The 17,624-nt window shown below is 35.6% G+C and overlaps 1 protein-coding gene across 2 annotated transcripts; it reads right to left on the bottom strand.

Annotated features, from left to right (window-relative positions):
- Positions 1-1,555: 1,555 nt before the first annotated feature.
- Positions 1,556-17,527, bottom strand: LOC137408438 (SET domain-containing protein 4-like). Of its 2 annotated transcripts, none has more exons than XM_068094967.1 (9): positions 17,390-17,527; positions 13,354-13,560; positions 12,705-12,834; positions 10,990-11,196; positions 9,261-9,468; positions 5,395-5,569; positions 4,064-4,136; positions 3,426-3,606; positions 1,556-2,450 (listed from the first exon to the last, which is right to left on the bottom strand). In XM_068094967.1, the coding sequence occupies exons 2-9, from the start codon at positions 13,514-13,516 to the stop codon at positions 2,280-2,282; spliced, it is 1,308 nt and encodes a 435-aa protein (XP_067951068.1). In that variant the 5' UTR covers positions 13,517-13,560; positions 17,390-17,527; the 3' UTR covers positions 1,556-2,279. The 2 variants fall into 2 exon arrangements, with proteins under 2 accessions (XP_067951068.1, XP_067951069.1); XM_068094968.1 differs by having other exon boundaries at positions 9,261-9,464; positions 10,998-11,196.
- Between the last annotated feature and the right edge of the window lie 97 nt (positions 17,528-17,624).

Genomic DNA, 17,624 nt, shown 5'->3' with positions numbered 1-17,624 from the left:
AACGATAGTCACATGATTTCACCTTTCATTTCTGTCAACTTTTTGTAGAGATAACCATCACATGTGCTACCGAATACTTAGCCCCGAGCTCATATTGGAATTGTCACAACGGGCATTTGGTGAAGACGTCATCATCACATCATACCATGACCTGAAAAGCGTTGAATCTTTGCCTCTCGAGGATGCATGTTGGATTACATACACCATTGAGAAACCATAAAATGGCTTGCATTGCAACTTAGACTTTTTCAACTCATGGGTTCCAGAGTGACAATGCGACAAGATAACTTATTTTTCTAAGAGAGATCTTTACCCACAGCATAATCAACCTATTTTATGGTTCCGTCCATTCTGCTACAATTCAATTTCATGCTGGTGCAACTATAACAAGATTATCACTAATCCTTTAATACATGTGCAAGTGTGATATAGTTTGATCTCATCCTTCTGTTATATTGATCTAAATACAGTAGACGCTCCTATAACGTAAATTCCAGATAACTTGAAAACTTATGCCAAGGTTTTGTTTCGTTTTGAAGTAAAAATTTCTATTTAACGTAAAGGGTCCAATCGGGCGAGTGCTTAAATTCGATTTTAATATTAACCTCTCCCGTACTTGTAAAAGAAAAAATGACATGCATAGACCTTTATGTTGTGGAAGTCAGCGCTGACTAGCCACTTGCAAACGGGTTTTGCCTACAAGTTGTCTTATACTGGATAAGCACTAGTTCTCATATACAACTGTAAATGTTGTAAGGAAGGCGACTGGTGAATAAGTACGGCTCTTTATTACTCAAGCTCACGCAGTTCTTTATGATGATAAGGAACGTAATTCTTTGCCTTCCAGTTCTTGGCTTTCTAGTTCGCATTTTCTTGTTCTGTAATCTTAGCTCTCCCTCTCTCAATATGGCTTCTTCTCTTGTTGAACTTTCTTGCCCCTCCTGTTAACACTGGCTTACAGCTGCTTATATATATGGAGTTGTGCGCTAGTCCATTGACTGTTCACGAAAGCTGGCTTGCGTATTACTAGGCTAATCTCAGGATAGCTCAATACGTATGGCTATTAGAAAAGCTGAGCTTAGCAAATCCATCATCGTTTCTCTACTAAATATATATATGGATATATATAAACATACGATTTCCACGAGTTCCTAGTTCGTCGTGATAGATTGTCAGATGTGTCGACAAAACGGAGAATAGGTAGCTGTGCAATCGTTCATATATGCTTAAAAGTGATCGATTTGTGCAGGTGTTACAGTGTCGGTCCACCAATCTAAATATCAAGAGTTGGTGTATCGCCAGAAGTTGTCTTTTATCCTAATCAACCTATTTTATGGTTCCGTCCATTCTGCTACAATTCAATTTCATGCTGGTGGACAGATGGAGGACGAAACATTCGAACTGCTTTTTTACAATAAAAATATTTTGTTGTTTTGCTTTATTGTTGGCGTATAAATATTTGTTATTAGTTTTACTTTGCATAATAGACTTGGCTGTTTGGAAAAATGAGCAAATATTTGTCAATGAATGCCAAAGATGTGCGCTTTCAGTCAATTTATTGTAAAATTACCGCAATCATGGTCTATAAAACCAGTAAAACTGATCAGCAAAAAGGAGAAAGGTTGTTGATGCAAACCAATAATACTGTAGTTACGGTGCAGCTTTGAATTAAAATTAAAACTTACAAATTAAAAAAAATATGTCAAGTTTTTTCTTTTGGTATGGACAAAGGGGAGTTTGAAAAGATCTTGGAATGGATAAAGCAATTTACATGTATTTTACTGCGAATATAATCTAAAACCCTTATAATGCAACCATTCCTGTAACGGATTATTTACATTGTAGGAAGGTCTTCAGTACTACAACCATCCGCTAGCCCAAGCACCACATTCGCAACTAAAAACCTGCAGATTACGCAGGACTAGGTTGATCAGCGGTTGGCCGGGGTTATCTAAAAGCAAATACTAAGAGGAAAAATTAACTTAACTACTATCAGTAATTGAACTATTTTGTGTTGTTTTTGGTAAACCACCTGAAACTACATCAAACTTCCTTTAATATTAATGCAAGGCATGTTGGTCAGGTATTGTTGTCAAATTATTATTTTGTAAGACGATCATTGAAGTAAACAGTAGTTAACCTTATAACCCCTACAATCAGAGTGAAGTGAACAAAATGAACGAATGGCCTTAAGATTGACTCGCCTTTCAGCAATTGACTAGAGATGTGTCGCTAAAATAAGAGTCTTTAAACCACGTTTAAAGCCAAGGAAAGAATGTTTAATCAGTAGTGATGCTGCAAAAACAATCCCAGACGCATTCCAAATTAGAGTCGTCCCTATCTGATTCATCCCTTTCCATCGTCATAGCATTGAGCAATAGCTCGACCTCATTCTTATAGAGGACGACCAACATGTCCAATATAAACAGCTCGTCTGCACTTCTCTGATTCTGTGTGAAAAGTAAACAAGCTGACAGCTAGTTAACAGTCCTGGAGATGCAATGGCTCATGAAACCAATACAACAGAATTAAAATTATAAGAATATCAGCGTGGCAGCAGACAATAACTTTAGCTGTAAAGTTAGCAGTTTAAACATTTTGACAAGCCGTTTAAGGGAGGGTGAATTTTATTTTAAAACTGGGTAACTAGAGCTTCATGATATGACGTTTTAATTGTTTGGTGGCAATTTTTAAGGTAAACGATATGAAAATTGTAGCCATTTAAAGAGACATCGCCAATGCTACAAATTATGTAATGGAGGTTTATCTCATACCTGACCATTTTCAGAGTGAGCAATTCTGGAACTACAACTTTATTCTAGACTTATAATAAGCTCATTCCATGGCCTTCCACACACACAGGTACTCATGAAATAAATGTTTCAAATTCTCATGAACACAAAACAGTTTCTTTCTAAGTTCTCATGTACAAAAAATATTAAAATAAATTTACAAGTTCTTTTACATACTAATAATACCGCGATATATAATAATATAATATATAATAATATAATACCGCGATATATCACAAGTTATCTATTTGCAATATCAAATCGAATTGTCTGGTGATTTTTGGAAATAGTGGAACTGTGTGTAACTTCCTTGAGGAACAATCCTTAACGTCGAGAGCGTTACAAAAAGCTGATCACAATGGCAACACAAGCCAACGATCAACTAAGCTAACTAAAGACTGCTGATGATGCATATTGCTGCCCCATTTTATACCCAATGCTTTATATAAGCTTGCTCATGACAGCCAAATGCTAGTCAAGAAAACCATTTTACTACTAATACAAATTTAGTTGATTCGTTGTCGAAACTATTGTCCTTGAGAAACAGATAACCAAAGAGTTAAAAACCTAAATGAAAAGAAGCTGAACTATAGTGAACAATTCGTAAAATGCGCAAATTTAACGAAGACCTACTTCATGTGTAGCACGCTGCTTTGTTAGTTTGCTGAGGCAGGTGAGCCTCTGATCGGCAGCAGCTGACACAACAAGCTCTTTGCACTTCTGCTCTGTTAGGTCAATGTTGTCACTGCTGGAGATGATATGCATTGCTTCGAACAGACTCCAAGACAAACCGTTGCTATCGCATAAATAGCCACTAAAATAAACAAGGAGATGTTGAATAGGTCTTTCCATTCAGAAATGCCTACGCACTAAAAACAAAACTGAAATAGATAAGAAAGTATTTCAATTTTTACTATAATAAGAGCTGTGTCCGTCTATCTGTAGCCATGCTAACAGCGTTAGCAAAAAATTGCATCGCACAGGAATTGAACTCAAACCCTCCATTTTACAAACCGGCCGCTATTACTATGCTACTGGATGCTAAGCAAATGGATATTGCCAGTTGTAATAAAACAGGAAATACATCCACACAGATTTAGCAATGGCTACAATGTTCAACATATTGAACAGTGAAATGATGATAACAATCACAGACACAATGATATTTTAAAGCCTATACGCTGTCTGTCAGATCAACAACAATACAAAAATTAATAAAAGTGGAACAATTTCTCCAGTTAAAAACATAGGGCAGATACGTGTATATTTACCAGTTTAAAACTGCTGCCGACAGCTTTTCGCTGATATCAGCTCTTTTTGGGATGAGAATCTTGCTAACCTCCTCTGCATGACAAAAAAAGTGTTGCAATCAAGTGAAGGATGAGACAAGGCAAGTGTTGAGTACAGAAACTAATAAAATGGACTAAAATATTTTTGTTTTCATTACAAATTCAACGTCAGCAAAAAAACTTAGCATTTGAAATTATTAACTTTACACAATTATGAATGCATCAATCCTTTCCTCCAATGTATATTTTCTAAGATTTCAGCGCAGCTATGACGCTACTTGGAGTTGTGATACACTGTAAGTATTGCCAAGTAGCTATCAGCACATGATCAAGTTACGATAAAGTATTACAAATATAATAGAATCTAGTGAACCAAGGTGCATCATAAAGTCAGTGACTGTGTTTCCATGCTGCAAGGGGGTTCGGAGTTGCTTCCACTCTGAATCCTAAATCGATAAAATCCAAATGCATTCGATACCATTTCGCTTCGCCAATTGCCACTGATAGATCCGAATCAATAAAACTCGGCTAAGCTTTCCACAGTGGAATAAAAAAAATTTCAGCACACAACCGTGAGGGTCTCCGCGATGAAAACATTCTACAGCTGCTCACAGCTGTTTTTGATTGACTTTTCAGGACCTCTGATGATCTTTAGGGCCTATATTAGGTAGTAAATTCTGTCGATATCTTGTAATATATAGAACAGCAATAAGAAACACAAAAATAAAATGCAATCAAGCATCCTGACTTAGCTAGTACAACTAGTGGACTAGGCACAAATTAAAAAGTGACCATGACCCAGAAGCGAGTCTACTTTAACAAGTTTTATAATGAGGGACACTTCATGAACCTCGGAAAGATCTACAGTACAACTCTGGGTCGTTAAAATGTTAGGGTGCAAAGTCATCAGCAGCGGGCAACTCCGAACCCATTCGAAGCATGGAAACAGTGTGATTGTAGGGCTATTGAAGTGAGGAGGTTCAAAGCATAAACTACTATATTGCTAGTACTTTGCCCATATAAGAACCTGCCTATACTGATCTTTTTCATGCATCGATCAGGTACAATAATGGTAAAGTAAAGCGACAAACCAAAGCTCTGGTTTGCCCACAATGTATATATTGTCATGAAACTGTGTTGCCATGGAGATGTATGTACAATGTACAAAGAAATACATTTATCACAGCGCAAAACCTACACTTTGTAACAACCATCCATATAGCGTAATGCAGTCATTGCAAGTATATGAGGAGAAAACTTCAAAGCCTAAACTAGGTGAGGTGATCTCTCATTCGGAGTTTGAGCAGACATACCAAAGGAAAAGTTGATACAATCATCCTCATTGCCAGGGATGCAGAAGCCATATTCTAGAAGGAGAGCACGATTGCTATGGCTACTATAGGGTATGAAGACCTGATCGTACTTGCTGTAGCCTTCATGGGTTACAATCTGGAAGCATCCTGTCTCACTGTTGTATCCGTACTCTGCCTAAAAGGTTTAAACTATTACTTGAAGCATTCAAGTTTATTAGGGTGTGAATTGTTTTCCTATTATTGGTGAATGGTAGTGGAAAGGTAACTGGGAGCGCTTGAAGGATTCTTCAGTCAAGGTGACATACAAAATTATTAAAAGGCTCTATAAACCAGACAGTACGCGTTGTAGATGCAAATAGGTTTTGCGTTGTGCGTGTTGGCGCAAATATGACCATAAATGAAAGATGCTACGACGAAGAAAGACTGAAATTGTGAATTGCTATTCAAGGAAAAATCATATCATATTACCTAAGTTGAGTTGGAAGTTACCGACGTTAAGGCATAATTACAAGACACACTTTTATCTTTTTTACACATTTAAATAATCCTGCTCAATTGCTAAAAACAATTGAATTAAATGAATTAATTTACAATGAATAATTATTTAAAAAAAGACTGCTCCTGAGAAATAAGATTTCCATAATACACCCGGCATTTTTCGTAAGAAATGTAGGTTTCTGGCCGAAGTAGTGTCATAATGGGTTCATCCAGTAAACAGTAATTATTTCCAGTCACCCCTGCTTTTTCGGACTTCCCCGAAAGTATGCTTCCCCGACTTTTTATTGTCTGAACAATTGTCTGACGCGGCCGTATCTGTCCGAAGAATGACAACTTAGACCGATAACTGGCTCTCATGACAAATTAATGCAAGCGACTCGTGCGCATGAGTTTCTCGCCAGAGTGATATATTGTAATTTTTGTTTGTTATTCTTACTGTTATTAATATTATAGTGTCGCCTATTGTAAGTATAACCATATTTCACTCTTTCATCTACACCAGGGATGGCCAAATGATTTTGGTCATGACCCGCTACAGACAAATCTGACAAACTAAAGATCCACAACGAGCTGAAAATGTGCATTTTTCTTTTTTGCCATATATAAACACACAATTATTTGTGTACATCTCACAACAAAGCGACAAATACGATTTTAAAAAACATTGTGTATATACATAATTTGACTAAAAATCCCTAAATGAATGTGCTGTAATAAGTATGTCTGATGTCAGTGAAAAAAATTATGAGCGAGCTTTGACTTCACAATATTATCAAAACACAGTTTCCTGCCACTTACAGCGACTCTTAAAGTTCATGAAGAGGAGTATTTGTGAGTCGTGCTCTATAATTGTTTTTACAAAATTCATTTCTGAAGACAATAAATTTACAAAAATTCCAAGAAAAGTTTACAAAAGCATTTTTTAAACCAAATTTTTGAAAAAATACTTCAAAAATATTTTTTGACAGCCAACTTGAAAGATCCACAAAAAAATGACAGAGATCCGCAATCGGATCTAGATCCGCCATTTGGCCTTAGCTGATCTACACTGTATATGTATATTATACCATATTATAGCTAAGGAGTATGTATGTGAGACAAAATAGGCTGTTCAATGTACAGTACTTAATGTTCAATATTCAGACATGGCCCAGTCTTTATTAGTTTGACTAAGCTAGGGTTGTCTGTACATTAAAAAATTTTATGAGAAACATGCAGATGGTAAATTGTAACGGAAAAACATAGTACTCGGTGACTCCCTAAACATTCTACCTATTCCCTTTTAGGCAATTCTTCCATTTCATGTTCATTTGAATCAGACATGCGATAAAAGGGCTCCTGTCATGCTAAAACATAAGTGAGACAAACTAAACCAACAAGGATGTAACGCAGCGATTAGAGTAAAGTGATGAACAAATATATTTAGCATCATACATCAGTTACAATCATTTTTTATGTCAAGTATGCTTAGTCGGTAACAACATAATAAATATGTGCATTTGAACAAGTTAAAACAAATGGATGGTGTATTATAACAGCCAGTAAATTGGCTAGTCGGTTCTATTTGTAAAAAGTGAAGGTGCAACCGTGAAACTTACATAGAATTCACTTATTGAAGCATCAATGACAGCAGCTAGTGTAAAACACGCATATTATTTAGTCATGTGAAACTCTGTGTAATACAGAAAACAATAAAAATCTAAAAGCTATAGTGAACATTAGGGATTCGAATGAATACAAAAGAATGCACTATCTACAATCTCTTCTTCAGATCAAGATAGTTCAACTGAACACAAGATGGAGATGTTCAGGGAGTATACTACTTACTAGCTTGCTTGTTTCATTTTGCTGACATTACATCAGCCGTGTAGGCACTCATATGATAGTTAGATTGTGATTTTAGGAAATTACTAGGAAACCAACTAGCTCATTGACCTAAAGTATGGAGCTATAACGTATCTAAGGTACCCAAGCTAGAAGTGAGTCTGAAAATTCATCCCTTACAAAAGAAGGTCACAGCTTTGCATACAAAGCGTAGAGGTGTATCAAGCTATGTTCAGTACTGCAACAAATGGTTGTTTGGTGTATAAACCCTTTCAGAGGTTTGATAGGGATGTTTCATCTAAGTAAACCATGAAAGACTGAGGGAAAGACATAAAACCATAACCATTTATGTAAACCATAAAAGACAAGCTTTTATAACTATGTTTCCATGACTCGGATTTGGAGTTGTGTTACCGTGCGAACTGAATGTTTCTATGGATACTCTCATGATGCGGATTGACTCCGGCACTTTGTTGAAAAAAGGTAAGGACTTGTACGCCATGAGTTAGTAATTAGTGACGCATGTGCTAGCAACGCAAACACATGAAAGTCGATCAAGAAAGGACAACAGAAGTATTGAAAATTAAACAGCTGACGCGGTATTTTAATGCGCATTATTCGCAAGTGCTGTTTCCATTATTCGCAAACATTATGGCTTCGATGAAGTTTTTTGAATCGCAAAACTCGCTTAGCCTGCGGATTTATGCTGTTTCTATGATGAGGTTAACTTGCGGATTGACTCAAATTTGCTAATCATGCGCGTCATGGAAGCATTGTGTATGTAAACCAGTAGAGTAGTGTAGTGTGCTCAGCAACCTTTGTAATCTTTTTGAGAAATTGATCTCTTTGGTGAGATACCCAATTTGCACCTACTAGCGAGTGTGTCCGCATAGTTGAGCTAATGTGCCTTTAGTTCTGGTTTATGAGCTATATAAACACGCAGACAGACGATTGCCGTTAATATAGTAGATATAAACATATAAACACATGTTAAAGGCTGGTTCACACTATATCGTCTTACGTCAGTTTTAATCACAATACATTACTTCTGTGATCGTACGCGATAACAATGTTCACATTATCACAAACCTATTTGCATTTATATTAGCGAATCGTCGGCGGTATAGCGTTCTTATTAAACGATGCGATTGCGGAAACAATGAAATCCAAGTCCCGCATCAACTGTCAAAAAAGAAAATATAGGGTAGATGGGAGCAATATAAACCGACAACCACCATCCCGAAGCGGTGCGCACTGGAGAATGTTGCAGATGCTTGGCGAACTATCAGGAATGTTTGACAGCCGCAATTTTCCCCGACGTATCTGTGTGACCTCGATGATACCATCAATTTACAGCGCACATAGTCGACGAATAATTGCCAACAGGACATACGGCGTGAACCAGCCTTCAAAGATACGCACAACTGTCGGCCAAGGATCCATCTATGTTTACCAGATGTGGAGGGTCTCCTACAAGCCTTGAAGATGCTTTTATTTTGTATAATGTGACACTTTCGAGCCGAATAGAAGATACTGAGTCTAACCATTGCATTTGGACTGTGGTTGAGCAAATCCAGAAAAGGAGCCAAGGCAAAATTATCCAAATCATCTGGAGTTGTCCTTACATCACTCAAAGTTGGTTGGTTCATGAAAACGCAGCGAGTATTCGTAACATGCCAAGCCCATAGGAACTCAGTATAGGATACATCCCCGATGACACGCGCAAATATATTCTTCACTTCTTCATACTGTCTACAAACAGAAATGCTTTATTACCCAATACATGGGGCATGACAACTCTTACGCAGATTTCAACAATACAGTATATAACAACCTTAACAAGGTGCCACCAAGGCAGACGTGAAGAGTTTACATCATAAATCAAGAATATTTGTTATGTAATAACAATAAATTAGGTCAGACTTAGAGCATTATTTTGCACTTTATTCAGTCATTTATACTTCACTTCACCTACAGACAGAAAAAAGGCACATTTACAAACTAATAATGTGGCAGAGGACCTTACAACTTGAAAAGAAACCAGAAGCTGTTTTTTTTAACTTCAATACAGATGCTTCTGCACTTTTAGCTTCAGTAATGAATATTTTAAAACTGAGGAGATGTAATTTCAGTATATTAATCTTATCTCAAAATGAAATTTTTTTGATTTTCTGATTAGTATGCAAAAAATATTTTGAAATTACAAATTTATTACTTTAAAGGATACTTATATAACTTTAATTCAATGCAGTTTTTATTGTTTGCAGATTGAAATAATGAACTTTTTGTGGTTAATGGTGCAATCAATCTACCGCTAATAATAGACTCCAAGAACTACGAGACTGGCCAAGTAAATGACAATATGAGAATTAGTGTGATCGGATACACGAGAGAAATACAAAAAAAACTTTGAGGAGTTGTGTGGAGGAGCTCTTGTTTGTAAACCTAAATGTTGTGTGGTTTGGCATGCAGGCAATTTTTCATCTTGCATGCATGCGAGGCTTGGAATTTTTTTGGGAAAAACCCAATCTTTTCTGGACAGCCGCGGACAATAAGTTTTTACCAAGAAAAATTGGAATTTACTGGGAAAATCAGCTTATACAGTTTATAGAAATTCTCCCTTCTGTTATCCAGTAAAATAAAAATAGCATTTCACAACGTCGACTTTCTTTATATTACATGCTGAGAATTCATGACTCAAGGTAAACTCGTGAGTCGGTTAAAAATCACTTTTTGATTTTGAGCTCAAGAGCCAAACATTTACTACGTTGACAGCCACTCAGTTTGGACGTGGATAAAAGCTGTGTCAAATCTGGGAGGAACCTTCGTTTGAGAAACTTAATCAATACAATCAGAGGATTACAATACAATCAGGTGGTAATATCAACTCTGTCCCAAATAGAAGCAAGATACAACTGGTTCACATATGAAGCAGCTCTTCAACCTCACTGATTATTCTCTTTTAGCAGTTGTAGGAGATTCCTTCAGGTCTGAAAAATTTACTATCTCTCTGAGCTACGCCATCAGCAGCTAGAGTACTAAATTTTTAAAAGAACATCCTCATCTCAAATTTTGGAGGCAACTTTTTGCGGCATACCTCGTTTACCCTCACTCTATTAGTTGATAGCTAGCGCAGCTCCTTGCTTCATTTCATCCACGTTCCAGCGCTTGTAGCTAATATTTAAACACAGTGACAACTTCCTGTGGAGTTCTCGAGCTAGACTCATATAGTTCTGAGAGTCTAGAGCAAAGAAATATGAATTATAAGAGTACCTCTTCACCTTGCTTAGCATGGACTGGTATTTCTCGGCTAGGCCAGCATCCAAAAGTTGAACATCCTCCGAGTGTATACAAAGCAGCGTTGTGAAGGTCTCTGGCAGCGAATCAAGGTACTCGTACCAGCCTGATCTAGTCAATTTTCTTTTTTCGGACAACAGGAAGGCACACATCAGCTCCACAGGTGTTGGTTTTAGCTCACTTCTGAATGATATCACAGCGCAATTTGATTAGTTGTAGTTAAAAGCCTTGCCCACATTCTAATAGACTTCATTATTAATAAATTAAAACAAATTAATAGACATTATGAATAAATTAAATTATTAAATTACATTAATAAACAATATTATTAATAAATTAAATTACATTAATAGACATTATTATTGATAAATTATCAAATTACATTAATAGACATTACCAATAAAGTAAATTATTAATTATTATTTAATTAATTATTATTATTAATTATATTAATAGATATTATTATTAATAAATTAAACTACGTTAATTAACCTTAATATTAAAAAATTAAATTATTAAATTATATTAATAGACATTATTATTATTAATAAATCTGCCTCTACATTTTAATTGTCGAGTTACTATCATCTGACCTTCTAGAAAAGTGATTAGTGATTCAGATATCAGTTCAGTCAAGGATTACGACTGCTTTTGTGTTGAAGAACCAAACTAAAACAGAATTTTATTCCATCACTAATCTACCAACCACTTTCACTGGTTAGGTACTTGATCATCAAAGAAAATAATCATTGAAATTTCAAACATACGAGTGAAACTAGAGTGCTAAGGTGAGACTAACTATTAGCTGAATGCAATTTCAAATGCCTACTGCTACCGCCTTCCAAGTATAACATTCAAGTTGCTTCTCCTTACTTTGAATCACAATTTAATCAAAGTCTTAACACTTTCCTAACAAGATGACGGCTACAACAAAACATATTCTTATGCTGATAGCCGAGAGTTCCATGATTGCGGCCATTTTTGCAGCGTAGGTAAATGTTGAATAACATTAATTATCATAAAAAAGAAACCAAATAATAATGCGTTTATCGTTTAACTGGTACTACAAAAATGCACTTTCAACACATACCTTCAACATAAAATTAGAAACTGCCAAACTACAAAAGCTTTGAAATGTCTATATAAAGCTTTGCTTCACCTAGAGTTAACTAATTAATGTGTTTGACTGTAACCAATAAAAAATTCCGTTTTCAAGCATCTCGACTAAACCTTTCGAATTATAAGAGACCAGGTTTTGGGTAAACTAAGTTTTAATATATGCTAGTTACATGTATTCAGAATAACCTTTTTAGTTTTTATATCTGTAAAACATTGACATTTTTTGAGATTTGAACCCCAGCCTGCCGTGGTCTAGTTGTCTAGCCAACTAGGCCACAGCAGCTCTCTGCCCATGTACAACTAACACACACTCGTCCTGCTTCATAATTAGCAGTTGGTGTAGACTACTGACCTCCTGTGTAGCTACTGAAACACCATAACCTACTGCTGCTTATCAGAATTAATTATAATATCATATTTTGAATGAGTTTGCTTCGATTCTGATGACATTACATAAAAGTAACAAAGTGAGCACTCTAAACTCCCAAAACCTTGGAAGAGCACTCCCAACTCCCAAACCCTTGGAAGAGCAATCCAATCTAAAGAGATACAGCTATGAAACTAGACAGTACCGACTGACAGCTTGATTTAGTTCATCAAGTTGAAGGGCAACACTTGTTGTGATCAGAAGTGACTTAGGAAGAGCAATAAGCGTTTCACCAGGCTCAATATCCTTAAGTGTCTGCAGACCTCTCCCCGAATCTAACGAATGATAATACTTGAGATTTAGGGTTACAAAAAAAGAGCTCTCTTTCATGTTCTCTTACTTCATAGCATGTAACATCTGATAAACGAGAGATTTGTTACTGTGGATAATACGCAATTTTTGAATGTAGTAAACCAAATTAAAGGTAAATCATACATAGTTTGAAATCATTCGTTTTAAATTTAACAGATCGTAGTAATAAAATTGAGCTTATTATATTTGTTATTATAGAGAGTGGCTCGTAATATAAAAAACAATTGAATTTAAGAAAAATATAAATCTGTACAGAAATGCAAACCATCACAAAATGAGGGTCAGAACACATTATTTTTATCTGGCAACAAAATTTGCTTCTGATCTTCAGATTAGCAAGCAGACATTAGAAATTTATTAATACTAAAGGATAGTTTTCTAAATTCAAATGATGTTTTTATTGTTGGCAGATTGAAATCATAAACCTTTAGTAATCAATAGCTTTGATAAAATAAAATAAAAAATGGCTATGGCTTACAGACCTTTGAAGTTGTACGGACGGAGATGTTTAATGGGTGAACAGCCATTGGATAAACAAAATCGAGCTAGCCGCCCAATTTTAGCATGAATACAGTGGGCCTCTTCAACCATACCACAAGAATGATCAGTTGGGCCACGTCGCCTCCTTCTACGCGCCCGCCCCATAGTCTGAAGGTGTCATAATCTTTTGGTAGAACCTCAGGATAGTCCTATGATGAATTAAAAATGTAAAAAAAGCTTCAATATTCTTTCAAAATTTGCAGAATTATAAAAAAAAAACATTTTAAAAACTAAAGCTTTTGACACAATTTAGCCAGAATATTAAAACAAATGTTCAAAATTCATGTTTTGTAGAAGCTTAGTGCACATCAAACGAGCTTCATAGTTATTGCGGAGGATAGAAAGCTTCTACTCTCTACTTCTACTTTATTATTATGCTTTAGCAGAAATGCCTTGATTAATTTATGACACGGAATGAAAACTACGTGTGATTTTTATACTCTCAGATCAGAAATTTTCCCACTAAAATCCTCAAAATGAGGCAACAGCGTGGCAACTCTGTGTAAAAAAATCTGCACATTGTTTTAATTTTACTTTTGCCAGTGGTTATGTATATAGGCCTACATATATATTTTTTATTAATTAGTATTTGAATTAGTAATATTTTGCAGTTTAGATTAAAGGTAAGACAGAGCAGAAAATAAATAAAATACCCTGCAAGTACCTCACTCATCTACATCTCTACTTGGTTTGTCACGAATGTCTCTGGTTGTTCTTGGCCAGAAAGAGTTGAATAGTGCAGTGGTTTTTATAGCTGGGACAAACAAGTCCTTTTTTGTCTTGTATTGTGTGAGTGTTTTAAAAAAATATCAAACGAGTCTTCTATGACATTCCTTGCTTGTACCTACACAAAGAAATTTAACCTTCTATCTTTACCTTTTACATTTGCTCCAATTATTTCATGCCTCAACCGCAATTACAGTTAGATGTAAAATAGAGCATTTGTTACGTTGTAAAAAACATGGGCTGAATTTATTTTGTGTTTCCTATAATATAATTGCATTTAGCAACTAAAAAAAAGATAATATATTTCACAACTAAAAAGCCATGCTAGGATGCATTATATTTCTGGACCATAAAAGTATGCAATTTATTGTTTTCAAGTGTGCCACCCAACAATGATAAAGTTTAGGCAAACATAGTACACCTACCCATTGAAATTGTTTACCAAGCCCCATGTCAATGCTCGCTAGCTTTAGGAATCGTGCTTAATAACTTCGTATTTCAAAATCGTGCTTCTAGTTCATAATGAGTAAGTCGGACTTTTTAACAAATACATGTACATGTAATTTACGGTAACTGGACTTTTGAGCGACAGTCATTAGGGCGACAGACACTTAGGCGACACTTTCGGTTCGAAAGGCGACAACTTCAGACGGAAAGGCGACACGGCAGACAAACCGGCGACAATTCTAGACTAAAAGGCGACAAATTGGTTTGCTGTTTGGTTGAAGGCAAGGTAATGTACTGACAAACTATGAGATGCTGTCGTTGTGTGCTATGCTTACGTATATTTTTGAAACGTAGCCTTGAAAGTGTTATTGTTTTTTACAGACTTTTTTATAAATCGAAATTGCAACATGTATTTTTAAACGCCATTGGTGGGATTGGGATTTCTCTAATTATGCTAGCCCAGACAATTAACAAAATATTGAGGTATTTTTTCTAAAAATGCATCTAGCTTATTCAATTAAAACACCAAAACTTGTTTTTGTATCAGCATGTTTGTCCAAAATTTTTCAAAAAGACGTTCTCGGCTGAATTGTCGACAATCTTGTCTCTGATTATTGAAACTTTAGAGTTATCCCTTCTCTGATTGTTGAAACCTTAGAGTTATCTTACCTCGAAAAGAAATAGTTTTATGGTTTCGATCGTCAAAATTCACCGTAGCTGGGAGAAGAGTTTGCTCTTGGTGTGAGATGAAAAGACAATTCCCTATTATTGTAATTTCTCATTTACTTGTGGAAATAATGATTTCCTTATCCTTGTTTCTTTACAATTATGATAATAATTCAATGTCATTATAATGCAGACTCAATAGGCTAAATTGCGGTTCACACGGATCTATTTTTGTTGAGATTTTATTTGAGTATGAAGAGTGAAGGCTTTTTCTGACATAGGTGTCTAAGATATATCCATATTTTACTAACTTCTGCAGCTTGTTGCAAGAAGACTAAACAGCATCACAGAAAGCTTATGGAGAAATGATCCACTTCAAAGCATAGAAATCTACTGGTCCATGTTACCCTAGAGTCACTTGAGATATTTGACCGAATTACCCTTGTCACAGATCCCGATGGCACACACAACCTGTAGTTTGAGACTATGAGGAGTGATCAACACCTCAAAGACCTTTGTGATATATACTCAGTTGCAGGTTAATGCTGCCATGTACCACATCATATACTATATTTTGCATTTTAACACGCACTATGAATCTTTTTTATATGCGACTATTTTAACAAAAGACAGACTTCAGAAAAGATGGGAAGATATTACATAGACAGCCATTGGCTTGAACTTTAATAACAACTTTATTAAATAGTGGTTTAGGGAATTTCCTGCAATTCTTTTTGTGTATGATTGGAAGAGCAAGTGCATTCGAGCACCTGCGAGTCACTGTGTACGATTATACTCCTGTAATTCAAATTATCTTCTCATGTAAGTTTTAGAATTAGTAGAAAGTAATATTCAGTTGCCAGTTTATAACCGTGAACCTGATCTCGTCATTCTAGATAGGAAAGAGAAGTTCTATCGCTAGATGGGTTTATCTACATATTATCAATCAGAATAAAGTCATTGTAAAAAAAATTAATGCTGCAAACTATTGATATACGTATTTTTAAAAGTTATATATGATAAAAATCAGCTTTAATATTTGTATAAATGTACCAACAAGCAAATTTATTAAAATGTATAAAGCTAAACCCATATGTATGTATTTATTTTCATACTGCGATCAGAACAAGAATATACATTAATTTGAGATCTACTACTGAGGGTCCTAATACATGATACAGGAGCCAAAGGTAGTATAATGACTCATCAACAGCGGTATGCTAGTGACTCAAGAATGCATCGCTTCAAAGGGGTTGAAAAAGTTGGTACCTCTATGATGTCATAAATTAGGCGGTAAGGAATCTCAGACTCTTGCCATACTGATAAGCATCTTGCTAGTTTTTCCAAGCATTCAAGGAAGGAAGTGAAAAAGAAAATAGTGACTGGCTAAATGACTTCTGAGCGTGTTGACAGACTCTAAAGTTAAATTTGTAGAAAAGGATGAACAGAAGAATAGTTGGGCGATCAAAGACAGATTAATCTCAGCAGTTTTTTTAAATAACAACTATCTCAATTAAATAAATATTTGGTACATTCATTAATACAATATGAAATTCTACTGTGTGCAAAAGAATAGTGTAATCAGATTAATGGCATTAATGAGGATATAAGCAGGTAATAGATGCCAAGGAAGTAAGGTGGAGCAATGCGTAAAAAGTATGCTAATGCAAGATTTCCGATCTGGGCATCAATAAAGTTGGTGTCTTGTTAGTGTTCACTACTAATTCACAACAACATAACAGGCCATAGCAGGACTTAATATTTTGAATTAATCCTGCCCTCAGAATTGTCGCCTCAATGTCCAGAATTGTCGCCTGTTTGTCCGCTGTGTCGCCTTTCCGTCTGAAGTTGTCGCCTTTCGAACCGAAAGTGTCGCCTAAGTGTCTGTCGCCCTATTGACTGTCGCCCAACCGTCCATAATTCGTAATTTACATCCATTGACCAATATTTTGGTACGATGTTTTAATTCATGCTAGCTGCAAATACCGTAGTTAAAACTAACTAAACATTCAGATTTTAAAGCTACCCTTCCATAAATGCTTATCTAATTTATGTTCCTAGTTACCATGAGCATCAACATGAAACCACGAAGATGCAAAATATAGCCTACATGTATTTCTAATGTATAGCCTCACTTACGCTTCGAAAAATACTAGGTTAATACGTGAACTTCAAATAAGATCAGCTTTGTCTTTAAACGTAACAGCTTATAACCGTTAACCTCTTTTTGTAGAATAGGTAACTTAACTGGCTTAAAAAGAACATACAAATCTACATGTACAGTAAATCATAACCATTAAATTGACCAACCACGCTTTATAGTGCCGTTTTATATCTCGTTTGCATTATGTCTCGCCTACGTTTTTTCAACGTT

Source organism: Watersipora subatra, chromosome 11, assembly GCF_963576615.1.
Source record: "Watersipora subatra chromosome 11, tzWatSuba1.1, whole genome shotgun sequence".
Lineage (NCBI taxonomy): Eukaryota > Metazoa > Bryozoa > Gymnolaemata > Cheilostomatida > Watersiporidae > Watersipora > Watersipora subatra.
The sequence above is the reverse complement of the archived record's forward strand: the minus strand, read 5'-3'. Positions and strand labels throughout refer to the sequence as shown.

Coding starts and splice junctions, on each gene's coding strand:
- LOC137408438 (XM_068094967.1), bottom strand. CDS start 13,516: ATGGGGCGGGCGCGTAGAAGGAGGCGACGTGGCCCAACTGATCATTCT. Junction 12,835..13,353: donor CCGTCCGTACAACTTCAAAG/GTCTGTAAGCCA, acceptor ATCATTCGTTAG/ATTCGGGGAGAGGTCTGCAG. Junction 3,607..4,063: donor TCGGCAGCAGTTTTAAACTG/GTAAATATACAC, acceptor TGTTTATTTTAG/TGGCTATTTATGCGATAGCA.